At 39.4% G+C, this 25,057-nt stretch overlaps 1 protein-coding gene across 4 annotated transcripts in view; it reads left to right on the top strand.

The window, feature by feature from the left end:
- The first annotated feature begins 1,977 nt into the window (after nt 1-1,977).
- The window catches only part of LOC129636665 (hepatitis A virus cellular receptor 1-like), a 76,429-nt gene continuing 53,349 nt past the window's right edge, over nt 1,978-25,057 (top strand). The window contains exons 1-4 of one of the 4 annotated variants that reach the window (XM_055560247.1): nt 1,978-2,073; nt 18,262-18,316; nt 20,616-20,948; nt 23,816-24,349. In XM_055560247.1, the coding sequence (XP_055416222.1) occupies nt 18,274-18,316; nt 20,616-20,948; nt 23,816-24,349 (910 nt within the window). In that variant the 5' untranslated portion in view covers nt 1,978-2,073; nt 18,262-18,273. Of the gene's footprint in view, nt 2,074-12,494; nt 12,589-17,834; nt 17,852-18,261; nt 18,317-20,615; nt 20,949-23,815; nt 24,350-25,057 lie in introns of those variants that run through there. The other 3 variants (XM_055560240.1, XM_055560265.1, XM_055560258.1) reach the window with 3 other exon arrangements.

The following is a 25,057-nucleotide window of genomic DNA, read 5'->3' as shown; positions in this document are numbered from 1 at the left end:
GATGAGCTAAAGCCTGTCTGGGTCATCACCCCCACCTGCTATGTTTCAGCACCCCTATGCTCACCACTACACACCCACAACCACTATCCTCTTCTTTCACCACATGCTGTTCTTGGCTGAGGTTGGAGTGACACATTGACCTCACTCAGAGAGAGGCCCTGGGTCCATCCTGTGGAGGGGTTGCAGGATGGCTCCACCCAGGGCCCAAGTGACTTCCTGTTCTGTCCTCTGGGCTGTGCCTCTGAGAGATATTGGGGCTTGGAGCTCCTGGTCATGAGTGTAAGTTTATCTCATTTATTCTCCCTCATCATGCCCACCATACCCCACACCCTGCCTCAGGCTGAGCTCTCAGCTGTAGAGGTCCCAGGGGCAGTCATGATCACTCTCCTCCCCACTCTCTGACCCACCACCAACCTTTCAGAGGCTTCAGTCTGGCTCCCCAACAACATGCTGGACTCTTGCAGCAACGGGATATCTGGGGGCCATTGCTCATTTTTTAGGGGAACAATGGACTCCTGATTACTTTTCTCAGGTACCTGGGAGTGTTGAGGTCTCAGGTCACACCCAATGGCCTGGTTGGCAGCAGGATGAAGTGACCAGAGAGTCTGGAGTTTGGGTCGTCCCATGTTATAGTCAACAAGCAAGAGAATACATGCTGAATTAGAAAACCTGTGCATTAAAAAAAAAGTAGCTATGTTTTCTCGCATCTGCTCCTTTTAAAGCAAGAGAAATAAAAACAAAAATAAATGGGAACTAATTAAACTTAAAAGCTTTTGCACAAAGGAAACCATCACAAAACAAAAATTTCTACCTCTCAACATAATGAGAGGTAGAAATTATTTGTAAATGATATGACTAATAAAGGGCTAATATCCAAAATACATAAACAGTTCATACAACTCAACATCAAAAAAACAACCATGTTTCAAGATGGAGAGAAGACCTGAGTAGACATTTTTCCAAAGGGGTCATGCAGATGGCCAACAGGCACATGTTTGGCATTGCTTCTCTTCAGGCAAATGGATATTAAAACGTCAAAACCACAATGAGGTATCACCTCACACCTGTCAGAATGGCTTTCATAAAAAAGAACACAAAACCAAATGTTGGCAAGGAAATGGGGAAAAGAGAACCCTTGTACACTATTGGTGGGAATTTGATTTAGTGCAGGCTTAGTGGAAAACACAATGGAGGTTTATAAGAAAACTAAGAATGGGACTATGGTATGACTCAGGAATTCACCTCTTGGTTATATACCCCCCCCAAAAAAAAACCAATAATTTAAAAAGATATATGCACTCCAATATTCATAGCAGCCTTATTTACAGTTGCCAAGATAGGAAAGCAACCTAATTGTCCTTAAACATGAATGGATCAAGAAGTTACAGTGTATATATATACACGCACAATGTTGCCATTTGCAACAGCTTGGTTGGAGCTGGAGGGTATTATGCTTAGTGAAATAAGTCAGAGAAAGACAAATACTATATTACTGAAATCACTTTTATGTGGAATCTAAAAAATAAAACAGACTAGTCAACATAATTGATGAGGAAATAGATTCACAAATATAGAGAACAAGCTAGTGATTACCAGTGGGAGAGGGAATGGGGGAGAGGAAACAACAGTAGGGGGCCAAATGGTATTAACCACTAGGTATAAAATAAGCTACAAGGATATACTGTACAACACATATTGTACAACAGACAATACTTTATAATAGCTGAAATGGAGCATAACCTTTAAAAATTGTGAATCACTATTATACACCTTTAACTTCTTTAATATTGTACATCCACTCTACTTCAATTAAAAACTAAAAGCAGCCTAGCAGAGAGCAAATTCTATTCCAGCTCACTAAAATCTTCCAGTAATCTATTTAGTGACTGGATCAAATCCAGCAAAAAGACTGGCAGACTAGAGAAGTTTAACTTCTAAAGATAGCTCCCAACATTCTCTGGAAAGGTGTGACAAAAAGATAAGGACTAGAATTCCATCTTTATCCATAAACAGAAGAGAGAGAATCAGTGACAGACCACCAGAGAAGCTGGAAAACTACCTCCTGACTCAGCTGTAAGTACAATCCTCTGGAAAGCACTGTACTTCTCTTCAGCTCAGCAAAGGGATGTATTGTCTCTATGTCACACAGCTTTTGTTTGTTTATTTTGGTCCCCCTGCATGGCTTGTGGGATTTCCCTTTCACAGATTGAATCCAAGTACATCGATGGATGTACTTACATCCACCTGTAAATACAATCTTTTCTTATGCTGAAGAGAAAACTGGAACATTGCTGCTTGAACTTTCTCAGTAAAATATGGAATCTTAATACAATGATGAATGGACCAATAGAAATTGTGTCACTCATATAAAATGTATTTGTATGTCTAGAGAGAGGAATCCTCATTTAATTAGAATCATGGACTTACACATTGGAATTTTTTAAGCTTTTCCTGGGCAACATCAGTGAGGAAGAGAGAGGGGAAAAGAAACCTGAGCAGAATTGTGTGGTACCTTTGGAGGAAGAAATACTCATTGAGGCTCACTTGAAAGCTGTGTGGGAAATTCCATGACAGTTCAGTGATAGGACTCAGAGCTTCCACTGTGGGGGGCATGGATTTGATCTGTGATTGGGAGATGAAATCCCACAAGGCAAGCAAGTGGAACAAACAAACAAAAGCTGTGTGACTTAGAGTCAATACATCCCTTTGGTGAGTCTCTCCTTATCTGTTAGACGGGTGTTATATAGTATCAAGGAAATGGGAATAGGAGTATGTGTATCTATGTGAACAATTTTGTTCATCAATGTCTGTGGTTTATAAAGTTAAAATATTTGTAAAATGTAAAGGAGGAGCCTGATATTTGCTTCTGACTTTTACAGGTTTGATAGTATTCTTTTATGTGTTAGAAATTGATCTTGCAAAGATTAGCAAGTACAAGTTTTGGCTTGGACTTTTGTTAGGCTTGGGATAGAAGGAAGGGTGTGGCTATCTTGGGAAGTCTCTTTTGGGCAGATTTTATACTTTCAACTTTGGTCTTAGGAAATGCCTGAATGCTTTAAGATGGGGAGGATAATTGATGGGATTATTTAAATACTGGAGAAGATTTAAAAAATAGCTATCCTCTGATGTGGCTTCTTCCTCATAGTTGGCAATTGCAGATAGCTGGAGAGCATTGGCCTCCTGGGCTTTGCTTTCATGACCCCTTGGTTTCCAGTGGCACCTCAGCACTTCCAAATGGTCATGTTTGAGTCCCTCGTCCATTTGCTCTCGAAGATGTGCTATCCCCAGTCATGTCTCAGTAGAATCCCCTAATTGGACAGTGAATTCTGTCCCTCTATTGCTCCATGCATTTTTTCCTTGCCCAAATCAATTCTTCCACTCAGTCATCCCCAGATCATACAAGCATGCTGTTATTTTTATCATCTGTCTCTTAACCCTATTTCCAAACTCCCCCTTCCTTTTATTTTTTGTCACAAAATTCCTTGAAAGAGTTCCCTGACTTCAATTTTTAATTCTCTTTTGATTTTCCCTTTCCTTGTAAACCCTTTTCTTGAGATGTGACATAGATTGGGAAAGTGAACAGTCATTCAACTATTCTTTACTGAAACTGTTTTATTAAGGTCATTAATGATCTCCAGGTTGCTCTGTCCTACAGGCAAATCTCATTCCTTGCCTTTGTGGCATTTGATTCATGATCATTGCCTCTTTGCTAATGCATTTGCTTCACTTGGCTGCAGTAGGATCCCATTTACTTTTTACCTTTCCTCCTGCTTCATTGGCTTGTTTCTATGTGTGTGATGGTGCTTCTTCAACCTCCTACTTTTGCACAAGGCCCCAGGGCCTAGTCTATGAACCAAGGACATTCCCTGAGCATCAACTCTGGTTCATGGCTTTAAAATCCCATTTCTATCCTGATGTCTCTGAAATAAGTATTTTCAGTGCAGATCACCTCTCCGGAAAAGTTTTCACTTGGGTGTCTGAGAAATCTGAAACTCAACGTGTCTGAAGTCCACAATATTTCCTCCCAAACTGTTACACACAGCTACCCCTGTCTCAGTTGGTGGCACCTCCAGTCTTTCCAGTTCCTCAGGCCACATTTCTTGGAGTCATCTTTAGGCTGTTACTCCACACTCTTGCAAGAAGTCCTGCTGGTCCTGTGTTGAAACAACCAGGGCCTGAGCTGCTCTCCATCCTCTCTTCTGTTAAAGACATATAATCATACCTCTTGGTTTTATGGAAGGGTTGATTTTCAGCAAGTAGTTCAAGGCACAGCATGTGTGAAGGCCCAGCAACAGGAGGGAGCTTGTGTTTAAGTAGGTCGAGGAAGCTCTAAGACTTGGGCCTCCTCCAACCAAGGCCTTCTTCAGACTGAAGCACCCCCAGACAGAAATATTGCAGTAGCTTCCTGACAGGTCCTCACGCTTCTCACCATAGTGGCCCCTGCATTCCTTCTCAAAGGTGAGCCTGATTCTCTCATTCTCTGTGCCTGCACTGGGGCTTCATTTCCTGTGGAGTAAGCAGCTGGAAAGTCATGTTTGCTGCCTGAACTTTATCTCTCAACTGGGATGTATCTTCAAGGGGTCACAAAGTTGATTCTAGAGTAGCAACTGTCGAATAGCTCAAACTGAAAAAATCCATTGTGCTATGTGGGAGCCTTGAGGACATAGTGGGGGCTCCCATGGGCGACAGCTTGCCTGAAAATTCAGTCCTATGGAATCGTACACTTACTGCACATCATAGAGCCTTGGTTCTATGTCCCTGTTTTGGCTCTTACTCATCATTTCTCCCACTTAAAACACCCTTTGCCTATTTCCCATTCTCCAGTTGTGAAGCTCATATGTCACATTTTGAAGAGACTTCCCCCCAGTCCAAAATCCCAGGCCCTCAGTCAATGAACAGTCTCTCTCTGTGCCTTTGTGCTTTCATACTTTATTCAGTCAATACCCATCGAATCCCTAACAAGTTTTCAGGGATAGAGAATGAAAGGGGGAGGCCTACCTTGAAGGGGTTTATTTATAGTCTATGTTGAGTGCCATCCAACACAGTAGCCATGTTTGGCTATTTAAACATATATAAATTAAGTTAAATGGAAAAAAAAATAATTCTTTGATTGTAATGGCATATTACAAATGTTTGCACAACACCCATAGAGCTCCAGCATCACAGAAAGTTCTATTGGATATTACTGTAAAAGAGGGAGGAGAGGTGGATTTCTCTTTCTCTCTCTCTCTCACACACAAATACATCATAGGAAACAAGGTAAATAAATGCAGAGAACTGAAAAAAAGGCAGTGACTGGTTGGCTACTTTAGATTGAAGGACCAGGAGAGTGTCTGAGAAGGTGAGATTTAAGGGATCAGAATGAATAGAAGAAATTTGAAAATGATGGGGTGAAAGAATAGGGATCTAGGCTGAAGCACCTGTAGTGAAAAGGTCCTAAAGCAGGGATACATTTGAAGGAAGTCCATTTGTTGGAGCCCTGTGGGCAAGGAGAGAGTGGTAAAAGAAATCTGAGAGATTGGTGGGGGCTAGGGCTTTGTTTTTTTTTTTTTTTAATTTTATTTTTTAACTTTACAATATTGTATTGGTTTTGCCATATATCAACATGAATCCGCCACAGGTATACACATGTTCCCCATCTTGAACCCTCCTCCCTCCTCCCTCCCTGTACCATCCCTCTGAGTCATCCCAGTGCACCAGCCCCAAGCATCAAGGATCGTGCATCGAACCTGGACTAGCGACTCATTTCATATATGATATACATGTTTCAATGCCATTCTCCCAAATCACCCCACCCTCGCCCTCTCCCTCAGAGTCCAAAAGACTGTTCTATACATCAGTGTCTCTTTTGCTGTCTCATATACAGGGTTATTGTTACCATCTTTCTAAATTCCATATATATCTGTTACTATACTGTATTGGTGTTTTTCTTTCTGGCTTACTTCACTCTGTATAATAGGCTCCAGTTTCATCCACCTCATTAGAACTGATTCAAATGTATTCTTTTCAATGGCTGAGTAATACTCCATTGTGTATACGTACCACTGCTTTCTTATCCATTCATCTGCTGATGGACATCTAGGTTGCTTCCATGTCCTGGCTATTATAAACAGCGCTGTGATGAACATTGGGGTACATGTGTCTCTTTAAATTCTGATTTCCTCAGTGTGTATGCCCAGCAGTGGGATTGCTGGGTCACAAGGCAGTTCCATTTCCAGTTTTTTAAGGAATCTCCACACTGTTCTCCATAGTGGCTGTACTAGTTTGCATTCCCACCAACAGTGTAAGAGGGTTCCCTTTTCTCCACACCCTCTCCAGCATTTATTGCTTGTAGACTTTTGGATCACAGCCATTCAGCTGAATTCTACCAAAAATTTAGAGAAGAGCTAACACCTATCCTACTCAAACTCTTCCAGAAAATTGCAGAGGAAGGTAAACTTCCAAACTCATTCTATGAGGCCACCATCACCCTAATACCAAAACCTGACAAAGATCCCACAAAAAAAGAAAACTACAGGCCAATATCACTGATGAACATAGATGCAAAAATCCTTAACAAAATTCTAGCAAACAGAATCCAACAACATATTAAAAAGATCATACATCATGACCAAGTGGGCTTTACCCCAGGGATGCAAGGATTCTTCAATATCCACAAATCAATCAACATAATACACCACATTAACAAATTGAAAAATAAAACCATATGATTATCTCAATAGATGCAGAGAAAGCCTTTGACAATATTCAACATCCATTTATGATAAAAAAAAAAAACTCTCCAGAAAGCAGGAATATAAGGAACATACCTCAACATAATAAAAGCTATATATGACAAATCCACAGCAAACATATGCTCAATGGTGAAAAATTGAAAGCATTTCCCCTAAAGTCAGGAACAAGACAAGCGTGCCCACTTTCACCGTTACTATTCAACATAGTTTTGGAAGTTTTGGCCACAGCAATCAGAGCAGAAAAAGAAATAAAAGGAATCCAAATTGGAAAAGAAGAAGTAAAACTCTCACTGTTTGCAAATGAGATGATCCTCTACATAGAAAACCCTACATAGACTCCACTAGAAAATTACTAGAACTAATCAATGACTATAGTAAAGTTGCAGGATATAAAATCAACACACAGAAATCTCTTGCATTCCTATACACTAATAATGAGAAAGTAGAGAAATTAAGGAAACAATTCCATTCACCATTGCAACGAAAAGAATAAAATACTTAGGAATATATCTACCTAAAGAAACTAAAGACCTATATATAGAAAACTATAAAACATTGGTGAAAGAAGTCAAAGAGGACACTAATAGATGGAGAAATATACCATGTTCATGGATTGGAAGATCCAATATAGTGAAAATGAGTATCCTACCCAAAGCAATCTATAGATTCAATGCAATCCCTATCAAGCTACCAACGGTATTCTTCCCAGAGCTAGAACAAATAATTTCACAATTTGTATGGAAATGCAAAAAACCTCGAATAGCCAAAGCAATCTTGAGAAAGAAAAATGGAACTGGAGGAATCAACCTACCTGACTTCAGGCTCTACTACAAAGCCACAGTTATCAAGACAGTATGGTACTGGCACAAAGACAGAAATATAGATCAATGGAATAAAATAGAAAGCCCAGAGATAAATCCATGCACATATGGACACCTTTTCTTTGACAAAGGAGGCAAGAATATACAATGTCTTTAATAGACAATCTCTTTAACAAGTGGTGCTGGGAAAACTGGTCAACCACTTGTAAAAGAATGAAACTAGAACACTTTCTAGGGCTTTGTAAATCTGAGTAAGGAGTTAGACTTTTTTTTTCCCCTATAAGAACCATAGGAGGGTTGTAAGTCAAGTAGTGATGTAGTCCAATTATGTTTATCAGTTTTATCATTCTGCCCAATTTTATTAGTTGCTTATTTATCTCTGTCTCTACCTGATTGCACAATTCTGAATATTTTTCATCCTTGATGCATTGAATCGTGCCCTGTTACTGTCAATATATTATTAATAACAGTGTTAGAATTGAATTAAATTAGAACATTTTTATCACTGATATACTGGGCTTTGGCCGTGTCTCCCAAATAAATAAGGCAAGGCCTACTTTTGTATGAGGCATTTCTTCCCCCTAACCCTTGGTGCTGATTGAAGTGGGGTCAATAGTGTCCCCTCCAAGAGTATAGAGGCAGTGGAAAAGAGGAAAGCAGGTTTCCAGAAATATGCTATTCCTTGGTAGAACACCTCTTGTTGTCTCCTTAAATTCATGTGCATAGCATCATAAAGCTGTGCTGTGCTTAGTTGTTCAGTTGTGTCCAACTTTTTGCAACCCCTAGGAGGACTATTAAGACATATAATCACCTCTTGGTTTTATGGAAGAGTTGATTTTTAGCAAGTAGTTCAGGGCACAGCATGTGTGAAGGCCCAGCAACAGGAGGGAGCTTGTGTTCAAGTAGGTCAAGGAAGCTCTAAGACTTGGGCCTCCTCCATCCAAGGCCTCCTTCAGACTGAAGCACCCCCAGACACGGGCTCCCACAGCCTTGTTTCTCATAATAAAAGTTCTTATGAACTTTTATAAAATAGAGATAGAGCAAGTATTTTCAGTGCTATTCTCCAAATGAGGAAATCAAGTAACAGAGCTGTGATCTGAACCTGTCTAGTCCAGACTCTGCTTCCTGAAACATTCTCCTGATATCACTCAATAAGATGTGGCCTGAGACATCCTGTAGAATGAATGGGTAGGCATAATTATTTGCATTTTTGCTGAATTCTTGTGGCTTCTAAAGAATGTTGCTCCCCACTTGGCTCTACTAAGATTGAATCTGTAGCCACAGTAGTAGCTGACTTTCAACCACCCTGAAAGGAGTTCAGGGCAGATATCAGGAATGAGGCATTCTGTGCTCTGGGAAAACTGGAAGAATAGCCCTTCAGATGATATTTTTGAGAGAAAATTTTATGAATCCAAAATTCTTTCATCTTCCCATCCTTAGAAAAGCACTAAAGTCAGTTAACTGAAATGTCTCTTCCCTGTGACTAGCAACCTTTTACTGTGTGCCCTGACTGCACAGTTTCAATATCACAGACATGCCGACATCCCCTCCCTCCACCCCACCTCTTTGGAGCAGTTCCTCAGAGTTCTCTGAGAGGCCATCTCCTTGTACTCAGTCTCCAAATAAAACAGAAACTCACAGGTACATTGTGCATTATTATTTCAGTTGACCGTTTTGGGGACCATGAAGAGACACAGACCAGACTTTCCTTTGCTTGAACTTTATGAGGATCAAGAGCCCTTGGTACTTCAAAGACCAGCAGGGTCTCTTGTGTCTGTCTTCATTCTCGATGAGTCCAGATGAATTTGAGTAGACTTTTCTTGGTTCTCATGTCTCCTGATTATTGACTGATGATCCTGAGTTTTACTTGGCAGTGTATAATTGATAACTGCTCCCCTCTCCCCCACCTCCCTGAAGTTGGAAGACACTGGGAGGTTGGTTGAAAGAGACTGGAGAAATCTGGATTGGATGATTAGGTGGGAAGTTGGACATGTTCCTCCTAGGAGAAGTTTGCGTTTCTCTCCTGGTGCCTTGAGACGTGAAGACTTTACCAGTGCTCTCAGGAACTAGTATCTAGATGGTCTAGGGACTAAGAAAAAAAAAGGAGAAATCTTTTTTAAATTCAAGGAAGTAAACAACTTATTCCAACTGTTATTTAAAATACTAGTGTTTTGTAATACCTGATTCATGACTAAGTTTTAAAAATGAAGCTATGAAATCTCTGGTTGTATCTGTCTATATGTCTGTGTGAGCCTTATAGATATGATATGTCTACCTCTGGCGAACATTACCAAAATTAACTTTTAAATGAACTCTATTTACTTGACTTACAGAAAATTAAATACTTACATAGATTCTCAGAAATATAAAAGAAATTAACCCAAATGAATTTTAGGTTCATGTGAACTAAGGAATATTCAGTATTAAATTAATATTTGAAGTAAAAGTAAAAATTTGTTGGCTTAATTAATATAGACATGTTTTTAGGGCTATCAACATTAAATGTAATACTTTTATTATACCTAGATTTACTACAATAAGATCTTCTTGTCAGCAAGAAAAATAACTTGGCATGATGAAATTTTTTATAAAATATCAAGCTGTTAAATGTAAAAGAGATAAGAGGTTTTAGGTAAACTCTTTAGATATAATCATGTTTTGGCAATGTCTACTTATAACTAGTCTCTCTAAATATTTGGTAACTTGAAACTTTAGGATTTTCCTACATTAAGTTGAATGATGAAAGTTTATTAAATATCAAGTTCCCTTCCAAATAAAACAAGGTAGCTGAAACATTAATTACTGAACATAGATATCATTTTGCAGAGAACCTAAAGATTCAGGACTATTAATAAATACATTTGGTGCCACATTGCGACATTTTCTCTAAGAAAGCACACGCATTTTAGAAATTATGCTGTTTAATCACTAAGTCTAGTCCAACTCTTTGCGACCCTATGACTTCAGGACACCATGCTTCCCTGTCCTTCACTATCTCCTGGAGTTTGCTAAAAGTCATGTACATTGAGTGGCGATGCTATCTAACCATCTCATCCTCTGCTGCCTTCTTCTCCTTTTGTCTTCAATCTTACCCAGCATCAGGATCTTTCCAATGAGTCAGCTCTTCGCACCAGGTGGCCAAAGTATTGGAGATTCAGCTTCAGCATCAGTCCTTCAATGAATATTCAGGGTCGATTTCCTTTAGGTTTGACTAGTTTGATCTTCCTGCAGTCCAGGGGACTCTCCAGAGTCTTCTCCAGCACCACAATTTGAAAGCATCAGTTCTTCAGTCTTCAGCCTTCTTTATGGTCCAACTCTCACAGGACTACTGGGAAAACCACAGCTTTGACTATATGGACCTTTGGCAGCAAAGGGATGTCTCTGCTTTTTAATACACTGTCTAGTTTGGTCATAGCTTTTCTTCCAAAGAGCAAGTGTCTTTTAATTTCATGGCTGCAGTCACCGTCCACAATGATTTTGATACTCAAGAAAAGAAAATCTATCACTGCTTCCACTTTGCCCCCTTCTATTTGCCATAAAGTGATGGGACTGGATGCCACAATCTTTGGTTCAGTCTCTCATTGTGTCTGACTCTTTGTAACCCCACAGACTGCAGCACACCAGGCTTCCCTGTCCATCAGCAATTCCCAAAGCTTGCTCAAATGTGTGTCCATCGATTCTATGATGCCATCCAAACATCTCATCCTCTGTTGTCCCCTTCTCCTCCAGTCCTCAATCTTTCCCATCATCAGTCTTTTCTATTGAGTCAGTTCTTTACATCAGGTGGCCAAAGTATTGGAGATTCAGCTTCAGCATGAGTTCTTTGATTGAATATTCAGGACTGAATATTCATTCCTTTAGGATGGACTGGTTGGATCTCCTTGAAGCTCAAGGGACTCTCAAGTGTCTTCTCCAACACTACAGTTCAAAAGCATCAATTCTTCGGTGCTCAACTTTCTTTATGGCCCAACTCTCACATTCATACGTGACTACTGGAAAAACCATCCATAGCTTTGACTAGATGGACCTTTGTTGGCAAAGTAATGTCTCTTTTTTAATATGCTGTCTAGGTTGGTTAGAGCTTTTCTTCCAAGGAACAAGTGTCTTATAATTTTATGGCTGCAGTCACATCTGCAGTGATTTTGGAGCCTAAGTAAATAAAGTCTGTCACTGTTTCCATTGTTTCCCCAACTATTTGCCATGAAGTGGTTGGACTGGATGCCATGATCTTCATTTTTTGAACACTGAGTTTTAAGCCAGCTTTTTCACTCTCGTCTTTCACTTTCATCAAGAGACTCATTAGTTTCTCTTCACTTTCTGCCATAAAGGTGTTGTCATCTGCAAATTTGAGGTTATTGATATTTTTCCAGGCAATCTTGATTCCAGCTTATGCTTCATCCAGACCAGCATTTCACATGATGTACTCCGCATGTAAGTTAAATAAGCAGGGTGACAATATACAGCCTTGATGTACTCCTTTCCTAATTTTGAACGATCTTAGTTTTTTCATGTTGAGTTTTTATAAATAGTATTTCAATTTGTCAATCTATGGGATGCTAATGTAAAAGACAGTATGTAGTTGTTTGCTTCTCAGTTTTCACTAGAGATTAAGGTTTTTGAAAGTTGATAATTCAGGACTTCTCTGGTGGTTCAGTGATTAAGACTCTGTGGTTTCAATGCAGGGGCCTGGGTTTGATCCCTGGTCAGGGAACTAGACCCCATGTGCCTCAACTAAAAGTTTACATGCTGCAACTAAAGATCCTGCATGCCCCAATGAAGACACAATGCTGTCAAATAAATATTTTTTAAAAATTGATAATTCTAAGTAATTAGCCTATAAAGTTAATATGAAAAACATCTTTGTATGCATGTAAGAAGAAGAGGGGCTTCCCTGGTGGCTCAGATAGTAAAGCATATGCTTGCAATACAGGAGACCTGGGTTCAATCCCTGGGTTGGGAAGATCCCCTGGAGAAGGAAATGGCAACGCACTCCAGTACTCTTGCCTGGAAAATTCCATGGATGGAGGAGCCTGGTAGGTTACAGTCCATGGGGTTGCAAAGAGTCAGACACGACTGAACGACTTCACAAGAAGGAGATATAAGAAATAAAAATGCATTTTATTAAGGAAAAAGAAAATAATTTTGTTCTGATGCTAGTTATTTCTAATTAGGAAGGAAGAGACAGATTATTATAAGTATAGAAAACTGTAGGTTTGAGAGGAAAAAAGAAACTTTAGAAAGGATTCTATGTTTGGGCAGAACTAAGGTTAGAATTAATTTAATTGGGCAAATGAATTTCAATATTAAAGATAAAATAGTACAAAACCTGAATTTTGTTTCTCTGTATTAAGAGGGGAGAGTTTTCTTAAGAATATTGATCTGATTTTTGTAACAGATTGTGAATTTTCTTTGTATTTTAAGTAATTTTTTATAACTTTCTGTATTTGCCCTTGTAATATTTTATTGTTTCTTGGGTGTAAGTATAAGTATTGTTTCACAGTGACTTGTAAGGCTACCTGACCAAGTGTTTTTTTAAAGCCTTTGGATATTTTTGGTAAATTTGCCAGAGATCAAATTCTACTTGAAGTTCATTTGACCTTTAGCTTACTTTGAACTTTTCCAAAAGGTCCTGAAACACCTAAGGGAATTATTTTCTCTCTTTATCAAAGATAAAAATTTTAAACTAACTGGGCTTATATCCTATGTTAAACTGCATGAGAAGCATTTCAAAGGGATGGTGATAAACATCCTTATGCTATATTGTTAGGGGAAATGTTTTAGATACTCTAGAAATTATTGGAATTCCTAAGACTCTGATATGTCATAGTAAAATGTTATCAGACTTTATTCTGATTATTATCTTAAATTGTTCTGTCACAGCAGTAAAGAAGTTTCTTTGTCAATTGCATCACAATTGGATCTTTAACCATGTCTTTAAAATCTTTGTTGTTCATAAACAGTTATTGTTTGATCCTGATGCCTTTGCAAAAATGCTTAATGTTCAAGAAAATTCACAGAAAGAATTTTTGACAAGTGGGACAGGAGTCGGACACGACTGAGCAACTTCACTTTCACTTTTCACTTTTATGCACTGGAGAAGGAAATGGCAACCCACTCCAGTGTTCTTGCTTGGAGAATCCCAGGGACGGGGGACCCTGGTGAGCTGCCGTCTGTGGGGTCGCACAGAGTCGGACACGACTGAAGCGACTTAGCAGCAGCAGCAGCAGCAGCAGGCTTTTAAAAACTTTATAAAACTGTTAGCAAAAGATCAAGAATTAGTTATGTAGGACTGAGTGAACTGATGAATATGGTTATAGATTTCATGGTTTTTCTGGTCTGAAATATTATTGCTTTTTAATCTGTTTTCCAGATATAAGGCAACCTTTCCCCTTAAACTAATTATAACTTACAGCAATTTTGTTGTGATACCTTTGTAAGCAAAACTGAAACATGTATCTTTTCTTTCTACCTGATCCCTCCAAAACTGTAAACCCTTAGGCTGCTAGCAGACTTCTTATCAAGTAAATAAGAAAGTCTACCTCCTGACAGTTGCAGGAATCTGAAGACACTTTGGAACTCTGAAAAGAGAGAAATTAATTCAGATCTTTAGGTATCACACGTGGGATCTGATGGCATGCCCTTGGGATGACTTTTCTCACCGTGAGAAAGAAGCCTTTTAAATATTCAATCTGAGATTCTTTATAAAAAGTTCCACCTAAACCAATTTTTAAAAGGATTGTATAATCAATTACACTTATATAAGTAATCAGGCCAAGTTTACTGAAAGCAGACTTATTTTTGCAAACAAATTACTCTTTATTTGATTATATTTGATAGAAGTCACAGAATTTTAGAGAGAAAAATTACATATATGGATATTAAATTCTAGTACTGTTAATTTAGGTGTATATTTACTGCCCAAGACTCACTTCTGAGATAGGCCCCTGTTGTTAGGTTACATTATTGTAAAGTTTAATTGAATTATTAAAAGGACACTCTATGTTTGTCTCTGAAGCTTATCACTGTAATCTATCTTTGGAAGAATATCAGATGCCCCATGACCTCTAACCAGAAGATTATGCATTTTTGAAAAGGCATCATTTAAGGACTGTCTCCAACCTACATGAAAGGACACTTGTCAGACATGCTTGATTAGCTCATGCACAGAACAAACGAAAGAAATTGACTTTTGGATTTGTATTTTCCACTTAGAAAGAGTTCTTTCAATGGAGCCCTTCAGTTCAGTTGCTCAGTCGTGTCTCTTTGCAACCCCATAAATTGCAGCACGCCAGGCCCCCCTGTCCAACACCAACTCCAAGAGTTCACCCAAACTCACGTCCATGGAGTAGGTGATTCCATCCAGCCATCTCATCCTCTGTCATCCCCTTCTCCTCCTGCCCCCAATCCCTCCCAATGTCAGAGTCTTTTCCAATGAGTCAACTCTTCGCATGAGGTGGCCAAAGTACTGGAGTTTCAGCTTTAGCATCATTCCTTCCAAAGAACACCCAGGACTGATTTCCTTTAGAATGGACTGGTTGGATCTCTTTGCAGTCCAAGGGACTCTCAAGAGTCTTCTCCAACACCACAGTTCAAAAGCATCAATTCTTCAGTGCTCAGCCTTCTTCACAGTCCAACTCTCACATCCATACATGACCACTGGAAAAACCATTGCCCTGACTAGATGGACCTTAGTAAGCGTCTTTTAATTTCACGGTGGCACTTAGACTCACCTTAAAACAAAGTTCAAACAGAGGAGAAACTACACTCCCATCAAGACAAAGAGAAGACAATATCAGAAGTGGACAGCTATCCCTAGATTTCCAATCTGACCTGTGTGATTAGTTACAGTACTTTCAGCATAATAATAACATTAGATAATAATATCATATTATATAATTATATAAATATGGAAGTAATTATATATTATAATTATTTTTGATAATTTATTAGACTTTTTCATAAATCCATGTTTGTTTTTTTTTTGTCATGGTGTAAGTCTTACACAGAGTTTAAAAATTAATCTAATTGTTAGGTTTATGATCAGTTACCTACATCTAGTACTTCTGGGTTACCTTGGTGGATTTCTCCTCTCCACAGGTCTAATTGGATGACTCTTAGGAAATTTATTCCAGAAAAAAGCAATAATTCTGTTTGAGGAGATATTGATATTACTAGATTGGACTCCCTCACTTGGCCAGTCATAGTGCTTTCTCTATAATATGAATTTTCTTTTAATTTTACTCAAGCTCAAAAATAACAAACTAAACTTCAGTTAGCAAATATAACTTCCTGATTATTAGGAGGGATCCTCCTTCAGTTATAGGGTGGATTTATATGACTCCCACCAGATTATTTAAATCATTTAAGTTTAAAAGCTCCCAAATTGGGAACAGTTAAATTAAGGATTATCAGCCTAATAACACTAGGGAATTAGGCTGGATGCCTTGTGAACAATACAAGTATTTCATTACCTTTAAGATAGTGATTGTACAGGACAGATTGAGTCAGATGAGCTGGTAATATACTGGATCACAACTAATTGAAACTCTTGGCCTAAATGTTTACTTATGACCCTATTAATGCTACTAGCTATATTACTCAGAGAAGGCAATGGCACCCCAATCCAGTACTCTTGCCTGGAAAATCCCATGGATAGAAGAGTCTGGTGGGCTTCAGTCCATGGGGTCACTAAGAGTCAGACACGACTGAGAGACTTCACTTTCACTTTTTCACTTACATGCATTGCAGAAGGAAATGGCAACCCACTCCAGTGTTCTTGCCTGGAGAATCCCAGGGGCAAGAGAGCCTGGTGGGCTGACATCTATGGGGTCGCACAGAGTTGGACCCCACTAAAGCGACTTAGCAGCAGTAGCAACAGCAGCTATGTTACTTGTATTTGGCCTATTTTACAAGATTGTGATTTCTTGCATTACTAAATGTGTGACTAAGCCTCTGATAAAAATGATGACTAGGCAACTTGAACATATATATTTATTTAAGAGCTATACATGTATATATTTATTTATGAACTCACGACTGTAATAGTATAGCTCTAAATATGGGAAGAAGCAACACAGGATATTTTGCTTGGACCAAAACAGATTTGAAAGACATGTGGTCCAAAGACTTTTGGCTACTATTAGCAGTGCCTAGTCCAGTAAGAGCACACTGAAGATCATCAAAATACTGGCCTGACTGAGAAAAAGATATAAGTTATGACCAACCTAGATAGCATATTCAAAAGCAGAGACATTACTTTGCCAACAAAGGTCCGTCTAGTCAAGGTTATGGTTTTTCCAGTGGTCATGTATGGGTGTGAGAGTTGGACTGTGAAGAAAGCTGAGTGCCAAAGAATTGATGCTTTTGAACTGTGGTGTTGGAGAAGACTCTTGAGAGTCCCTTGGACTGCAAGGAGACCCAATGAGTCCATTTTGACGGAGATCAGCCCTGGGTGTTCTTTGGACAGAATGATGCTGAAGCTGAAACTCCAGTACTTTGGTCACCTCATGCGAAGATTTGAGTCATTGGAAAAGACTCTGATGATAGGAGGGATTGGGGGCAGGAGGGAAAGGGGATGACGGAGGATGAGATGGCTGGATGGCATCACTGACTCGATGGATGTGAGTTTGAGTGAACTCTGGGAGTTGGTGATGGACAGGGAGGCCTGGCGTGCTACAGTTCATGGGGTTGCAGAGTCGGACACGACTGAGTGACTGAACTGAACTGAACTGCACTATGAGATAAAGTGATCATGAACTGCCTCCTAAATCATGATTGAATTTATAACCATGAGGGGGCACTGCCAGCTAAAGAATGTCCCTAGCCATCTGGTTCTGTAAGAATTAAGTCACTAGCCATTGTAGTCACTGATACTCAATATACCCTGAAAGGAATTCAGTGCAGTGATCCAAAATGAAGTACTCTGTGCTCTGGGAAAACTGGTAAAACAGCCTTCAGATAGACGTTTACAGGAGAAAATTTTATGAATCCAAGTTTCATCTTCTGTACTTAGAAAAATGCTAAAGGCATTAATTGAGCTATTTGTTTCTTGTACCTAGTGGGGACCTTCTACTGAGATGTTTGATTATACTTCTCCAAAATCATATATAAGCTTATCTCTCCACCCCTCTTGGGCGTGATTACTCAGAGCTATCTGAGAGGCAGTCTCCTGAGCCATAAGTGAAACTCACAACTCTCAGTTCTTAGCTCAGTGGACATTTGATAATCTGACTAAGGCTGGGAACTAGCCATTGTGACCACAAAGGAAGAAGTACCCTCCTCTCACCAGAAATCCAGGTGACTCATCTTCAAGGCTAAGGATAAGTGTATCTTTGCCATGGGAAATCTGGTCTTTGCTCTGGCGTTCCCTGCTAAGCCTTCCTCTCATTTCCTTCGTGTTTGCTCCCTCATCTCCTCTGTCAGCACCTAGAGTCAGTTTGGACTCTAGGTGTAGGAAAGGAGCTGGGTAAGTAGGCACTGTTTCAGAGGACAGCTTTGCCTGTCTGTTGGAAGGGGCAGAGCTCTCAGTCACCTGGAGCAGACAGACAGCGGAAGCATTTGCAAGTGTGCTCCTGCTTCCTGCATGCAGGCTTATGTGATTCACCCTGTAAGAGTGAAAGGAGAAGTTGCAATCTGAGAATTAAGATTTGTTCTGATACCATCTGATTGAGGGTCATATCAAGCAGTCTGCTTTCTCTTTCCTTCAGGCCAATAGCATCATGCATCCTTGGGTAGCCATCCTGGGCCTCCTACTCCTTCCAGGTAAGTGAATAGGTGGATTGTGCTTTGGAACCCCAAGGATGTAGGGGGTGTGTAGGGGGTAAGTGGGAATGGTGGAGGGTGCTTTGTCGAAGGTAATGGGATCAAGCTCAAGTTCTAAGAATTAAAAAATCTATGGGTAGGTGAATAAGGCATGCTGCAGTACAGTACAGCTTATGCTGCCTTTTGTGTTTAAATTAAAAAAAATAGTTGGTAGATGGTTGTGTATACATGAACTACTCAAGTGTATGTAAGAAAGAGTAACTGTGGACGAGGTGGGAAGAAGCAATGGGGATGGGTGGGAAGGAGACAAGTCCTTTATTGTACCATTTTGTACTTTTTGATTTTTTTTAACCATGTGTAACTGTTTCTTTTCAAAAGAAGGTATTTTAACTTCCCTGGTTTACCAGTGGTTAAAACTTTGTGTTTCCAATGCAGGAAGAATGAGTTCTATCCCTGGTTGGGGAACTAAGATCCCACATGTGGTGCCAAGTGGCTAAAAAATTTTTTTTAATCAATAATCAAAAAATTTAATTTTTAATAAACAAAATAATGGAGAAGGCAATTGCACTCCACTCCAGTACTCTTGCCTGGAGAATCCCATGGATAGAGAAGCCTGAAAGGCTGCAGTCCATGGGGTCGCTTAGGGTCGGACACGACTGAGCGACTTCACTTTCACTTTTCACTTTCATGCATTGGAGAAGGAAATGGTAACCCACTCCAGTGTTCTTGCCTGGAGAATCCCAGGGATGGGGGACCCTGGTGGGCTGCCGTCTATGGGGTTGGACAGAGTCGGACACGACTGAAGTGACTTAGCTTAGCATAATTTAATTTATCTCATATTTTAACATTCTATGAGATGGGGGAAATTTTTAGGAATAGACATTATCCTAAATTTAAAAAAAATCTCTAGAGGTAGGAATATGAGGAAAAGTATATTTTTAAATTATATTCTGTACCAAATTTCTATAATCAGCATAAATTACCTTTATAATTTAAAAATGATATTAAGCAAAATTAAATATAATCAGAATTTTGGTAATAAAAACTAGACTTATTTTATATAACAATGAGTGTTTTATTCCCACAGCATTTCCCAGATTTACAGCCAAGTTCTAATTATGACTGGCTGTTGAATCTCAGATTTTTTTAAGGACCACTCAGACTTCATTTGGCAATACGTTTTTTTAAACCACTGCTGCAGGAGACAGTTTTCCTGCCTGTTTGTTTTTAAGAGGTAAAGTTTAATATTTGATTGAATATTATCCAATTTTTTGGTTTCACCTGGCTAACTGGACAGTGCTCCATTGCAGGACAGTCATCAACTCACAAGAAGGGATCCCTGCTTGAATTTTTTTTAATCAATCCTAAATCCCATGATGGGCTTCCCAGGTGGCTCAGTGGTAAAGAATCCACCTACCAACGCAGGAGACATGGGTTTGATCCCAGAGTCGGGAAGATCCCCTGGAGAAGGAAATGGCAAACCACTCCAGTATTCTTGCCTGGGAAATTCCATGAACAGAGGAGTCTGGTGGACTACAGTCCATGGGGTGGCAAAGAGTCCAATACAACTAAGCAACTAAACAAAAACAACAAAGCCCATTATAAGCCTCAGTTCCTTCTGAGAGTATTAAAAACCCTTTTTTCTAAAAACTGATTTCTAAAGAGTTTATTAGCCTCTGCCTTCTTGCCAATGATGCTGTAAGTAGGGTATTAGCTGTTTTTTCCTTAACTTAGAGAAGATTTATGAGGTGAAATTTTTTGCATAGCCATTTAAAAAATTGCAATATAATTGAAAATCAAAAATTTTAAATGCAACTCTGTTTTAAAATCAGATTTCAACTGAGACAGTGACTGAATCTAGGGGAGAGGAAAAGCCACCTGTATGTATTAACATTTAGTAAGCAGATACCTGTCAAACACAGGATAAAATGCACACACACTGATGCATTGCTGGAGTGTCATTTGTTTCAAACCTTTTGGAGAGGAATTTGAATCATATTCACCAAAAGACTGAACATATTTATGCCCTTTATCCTGATACTTTCTCTCATAAACCTGTCCTATTAGGAAGTAATCCTGAATACAGAAAGGCATTTATCTGATGTTTCATCCTCAAATATATCTGGTTAATAATAATACTGCTAAATAATATGTTTACAGGAAAAATGCATATATTAAATTTACAAACAAGATATAGTTAGATAATTTCAAACAGCACAAACTATATAAAGAACAAAATGAACATAAAATTAAAGTTAAAATTTTGAGACCTCATGCTCTGGTTTCTCTTTATTTACAGATGGTGTAACCTCTTACCATCGAGTGACTGGAGTAGCGGGTCAGAGTGTCACTCTACCCTGCTACTATAATGGAGAAGTCACAAGCATGTGTTGGGGCCGAGGGGCATGTCCTTGGTTGAACTGTGGAACTAACATCATCTGGACTGATGGATACAGAGTCACCTATCGGAGGGATGGACGTTATCAGCTAAATGGCAATATTCGTGGAAGGGATGTGTCTTTGACCATAAACAATGCTGCCGTGTCTGACAGTGGCTTGTATTGTTGCCGAATTGAGGTGAGAGGGTGGTTCAATGACATAAAAACCACCCTAGAGTTGAGGATCAATCCAGGTGAGCTTATCTTCATACTTCTTAGATCACTTCCTGTGGGTTCCCAGAGATAAGAGTTTTCTGTTTGATATGAACTTTCTTTTCCTTTAGTAGGGAAAGAAACGTTTCCTATGATCTTGTTTTCTAATAACTCTTCAACTGAATATCTTGTATTTGTGTAGAGTGAAGTGCTAAGACTAGCCTTGATTCAAGACCGTAGGCTAGAGGATCTTCCTAGTCAGCAAACTGTCTCCTGAAGCAGTGCTTCAGGAACACGAGTTGGTTCATGAAAAAGCATTCACTGTTCCACACTGAGTTATAGTGAGCATTTTTATGGAGCTGAATTTCTTCTTCTTGAAAATCTGACCTTTTCTCTGAGGTAATTTCTTTGGAGAATTTTCAAATGTTCTTTCTTAACATTTTAAGACTCATAAAGAGTTTCACACATATAAAACAGATAACATAAGGTTTTGTCAAATAGATGTATCATTTGGTTTAGACAACTGTCAACTCAATTTTGTAGCATATACATTGAAAGAGTCTAGATAGTTTCATCCCTTCCCTCTACCCTTGGATTTTTTGAAGCACAATTCACACCATATCATGGCTCAGCTGGTAAAGAATCAGCCTACAATGTGGCAGACCTGGGTTCAATCCCTGAGTTGGGAAGATCCCCTAAAGAAGGGAATGGCTACCCGGATCAGTATTATGGCCTGGAGAATCCCATGAACTCTATAGTCCATGGCGTCTCAAAGAGTTGCACACAACTGAGTGACTTTCACTTTCACTCACATCATATCACTAAATTGCTTGTTTAAAAGTTAAAATCGCTTTCTTATCCATTCGACTGCTGGTGGACATCTAGGTTGCTTCCATGTCCTGGCTGTTATAACCAGTGCTGCAATGAATATTGGGGTACACGTGTCTCTTTCAATTCTGGTTTCCTCAGTGTGTATGCCCAGCAGTGGGATTGCTGGGTCATATGGTAGTTCTATTTGTAGTTTTTTAAGGAATCTCCACACTGTCCTCCATAGTGACTGTACTAGTTTGCATTCCCACCAACAGTGGAAGAGGGTTCCCTTTTCTCCACACCCTCTCCAGCATTTATTGCTTGTAGACTTTTGGATAGCAGCCATTCTGACTGGTGTGAAATGGTACCTCATTGTGGTTTTGATTTGCATTTCTCTGATAATGAGTGATGTTGAGCATCTTTTCATGTGTTGTTAGCCATCTGTATGTCTTCTTTGGAGAAATGTCTGTTTACTTCTTTGGCCCATTTTTTGATTGGGTCGTTTATTTTCCTGGAATTGAGCTGCGGGAGTTGCTTGTATATTTTTGAGATTAATTCTTTGTCAGTTGCTTCATTTGCTATTATTTTCTCCCATTCTGAAGGCTGTCTTTTCACCTTGCTTATAGTTTCCTTTGTAGTGCAGAAGCTTTCAATTTTAATTAGGTCCCATTTGTTTATTTTTGCTTTTATTTCCAGGGGGGTTGATTCCAAGAATGTCTCCTCCAGTGGATAGCTGAAACTGCACAGAGTACCAAACCCTGTGCATGTTTTTTCCTGTGCTTGTCAGTTCAGTCACTCAGTCATGTATGCCTCTTTGCTTATATACGAACTATAAATTTTAACTTAGAAATTAGGCACAGTATGAGATTAAGGAAAGCTAATAATAAAATAGAACAATTATAACAAAAAAAGAGAAAAAAATAATTAAAATCACCTTATTGCAATATGAGAACATTTTCATCTCAATAATTGTTCACTTTTGGCTTTTAAGAATTTTGTGAAATCCAAAAGTCTGGGAAGTTTATGTTTTTCTATCTTGATGTAGACATTTTAATTTTTTTTTACCACTTGGTGAAAGGAGCAGTTTCTAAAGGATTTCCTGGTTTCTGGTGCTCTTTCATAGTAAGTATTCTCCCACTAAAGTTTCTAATGAAAACAGAAGCCAATATTCAGAGCCTTTATAAGTGAGGTCTCTTTTTTAGTTTAAATGAACTTGATATTTCAATTTCATAACTTTTCCTAACTTCATCAAAGACACTTAGCTTATTTGATGAAGGCAAGTAAAATCAGGTCAATTGTGATGCAGAAAATAGCTGACTCTGGGAAAACATCTAGGAGGCAATTTAAGAAAGCCAAAAGATGCTGGTGCTATACACATGTGGCAGGAGGCTGTGTGTGGAGAAGAGATTATTTTTGGAGTTGTGAAATTATATGATTGGTCTGGAGGAAGAAAGAAATTAATAGGGGTTATTTATAGTGCTTACAAATTCTTTAATAGATGAATATTTGCAAAGTCACTGCTGTGTCCAGTGGGAAATGGGTTCATAACTGAGCCAAAGTGACTCTCTGCCTCCAACCCAATACTTTACTTTTTTCTTGCAATTTTCACAGAAAGAGCTTACTTTCAACTTCTCTTAGCGCTCTTCCTCAGCAGCTTTTCCTAGCCTTAGTGTCCTAGTTTCTTAGGAAATATTTAGTCCTGAGCAAGACACATTAGTGGAACAAGCTGAGGACAAAGACAGCTTCAGGCTCTAGACACTTTTCCCTCCTTCACAGATGCTTATGAAGATATGTAAATCTGATATGTATGACTAGTCTTTACAAACTGCTTCAACGCAAATCCCATGTGTCATTTTTGAATAGCAACATCCTGAAATATTATCCTTTAAATGCCGCTGTTGCCTTGTTGTGACCATGTCTTCACTCCCTCCTCAGTCACAGATTCTAGTTGACCCATGACAAGAACTTGGAGTTCATGGGAGATAAGTGCTGAGTTCTGCCTGGGGACAGTCTCCTTGGTTGTGTTGGTGCACAGGCCCAACATGAGTCTCTTGTTTCCTGCTGCTTGATGAATCCCTGCTTTCATGTTGATTTCTAGCTCCACCTACAACTACAACGACCACCACCACTACAACAACAACTACCAGCACTACTCCTATAACCACTACCACTACTCCAAGAACAACCACCACTACAAGAAGGACAACTACCACCACTACTCCAAGAACAACCACTACAAGAAGGACAACTACCACCACTACTCCAAGAACAACCACTACAAGAAAGACAACTACCACCACTACTCTAAGAACCACTACCACCACCACCACTACTCCACGAATAACCACCACTACTAGAAAGACAACCATTACTACTACTCCAACAACGACTACCACTATTATAACAACCACCACTGCTACCCCCAAAACAACACCCACCACAACTCCAACAACCACCACCACCACTATTCCAACCACAATGGTCACCACTGCTCCAACAGCCACCACCACTGCTGTGCCAACAACAATCAACACCACTACTCCAACCATGACAGTCACCACTGCTCCAGTGACAGTGAGGTCCTCTACTTCTGCTCTTCCAATGCCAGCACCCACAAAGGACCTCCAGCCAGGTAAGCAAAAGTATTTCTAAGTGCAAAAGTTTTTAAAGTCAGGATACGCACCATCCAGGGCACTGTGTTAAGGCATATGGACAATCTAGGGTAGGGATTCTTAACAGGTTTCCAAACCTGGTTTCACAGAATCTGTGAATAACTTGTACCCTCTTATATTCATCTTTTGTATCGTTAAGCATTTTCAGAGTGAGAGGGACCTATGGTTTTTACTAGATTCTCAAAGGAATCATGAAGAGCAAAAAAAAAAAAAAAAGCCAGACCACTGGTCATGGACATCTAAGAAGGATGGTCCATTCAGCCCTGTTTAACATAGAATTATGAGGAAAAAATAAGGGTGCCAGAACAGGGCTAAATGAATGAGATTCTGTCTTACAAGGAGCTCTGAATAGAGATCATTTAATCCATTTTGAAGGTTACACTTGAGGATAAGATTTCAGTGAAGTTAATGCTTACTCTGTTTCCTGTGTCAGGAAACATGCTAACTGCTTTATAAGTATTAAGCCCCTTAATTCTTATGACAACCCCAGGACTGATGCTAAAGCTGAAGCTCCAATGCTTTGGCCACCTTATGCAAACAGCTGACTCATTGGAAAAGACCCTGCTGCTGGGAAAGATTGAAGGCAAAAGGAGAAGAGGGTGGCAGCGAATGAGATGGGTAGACAGTATTGCTGACTCAATGGACATGAGTTTGAGCAAACTCCAGGA

Source organism: Bubalus kerabau, chromosome 1 (genome assembly GCF_029407905.1).
Source record: "Bubalus kerabau isolate K-KA32 ecotype Philippines breed swamp buffalo chromosome 1, PCC_UOA_SB_1v2, whole genome shotgun sequence".
NCBI classification, from domain to species: Eukaryota; Metazoa; Chordata; class Mammalia; order Artiodactyla; family Bovidae; genus Bubalus; species Bubalus kerabau.
This window is presented reverse-complemented; position numbering and strand designations above follow the sequence as displayed.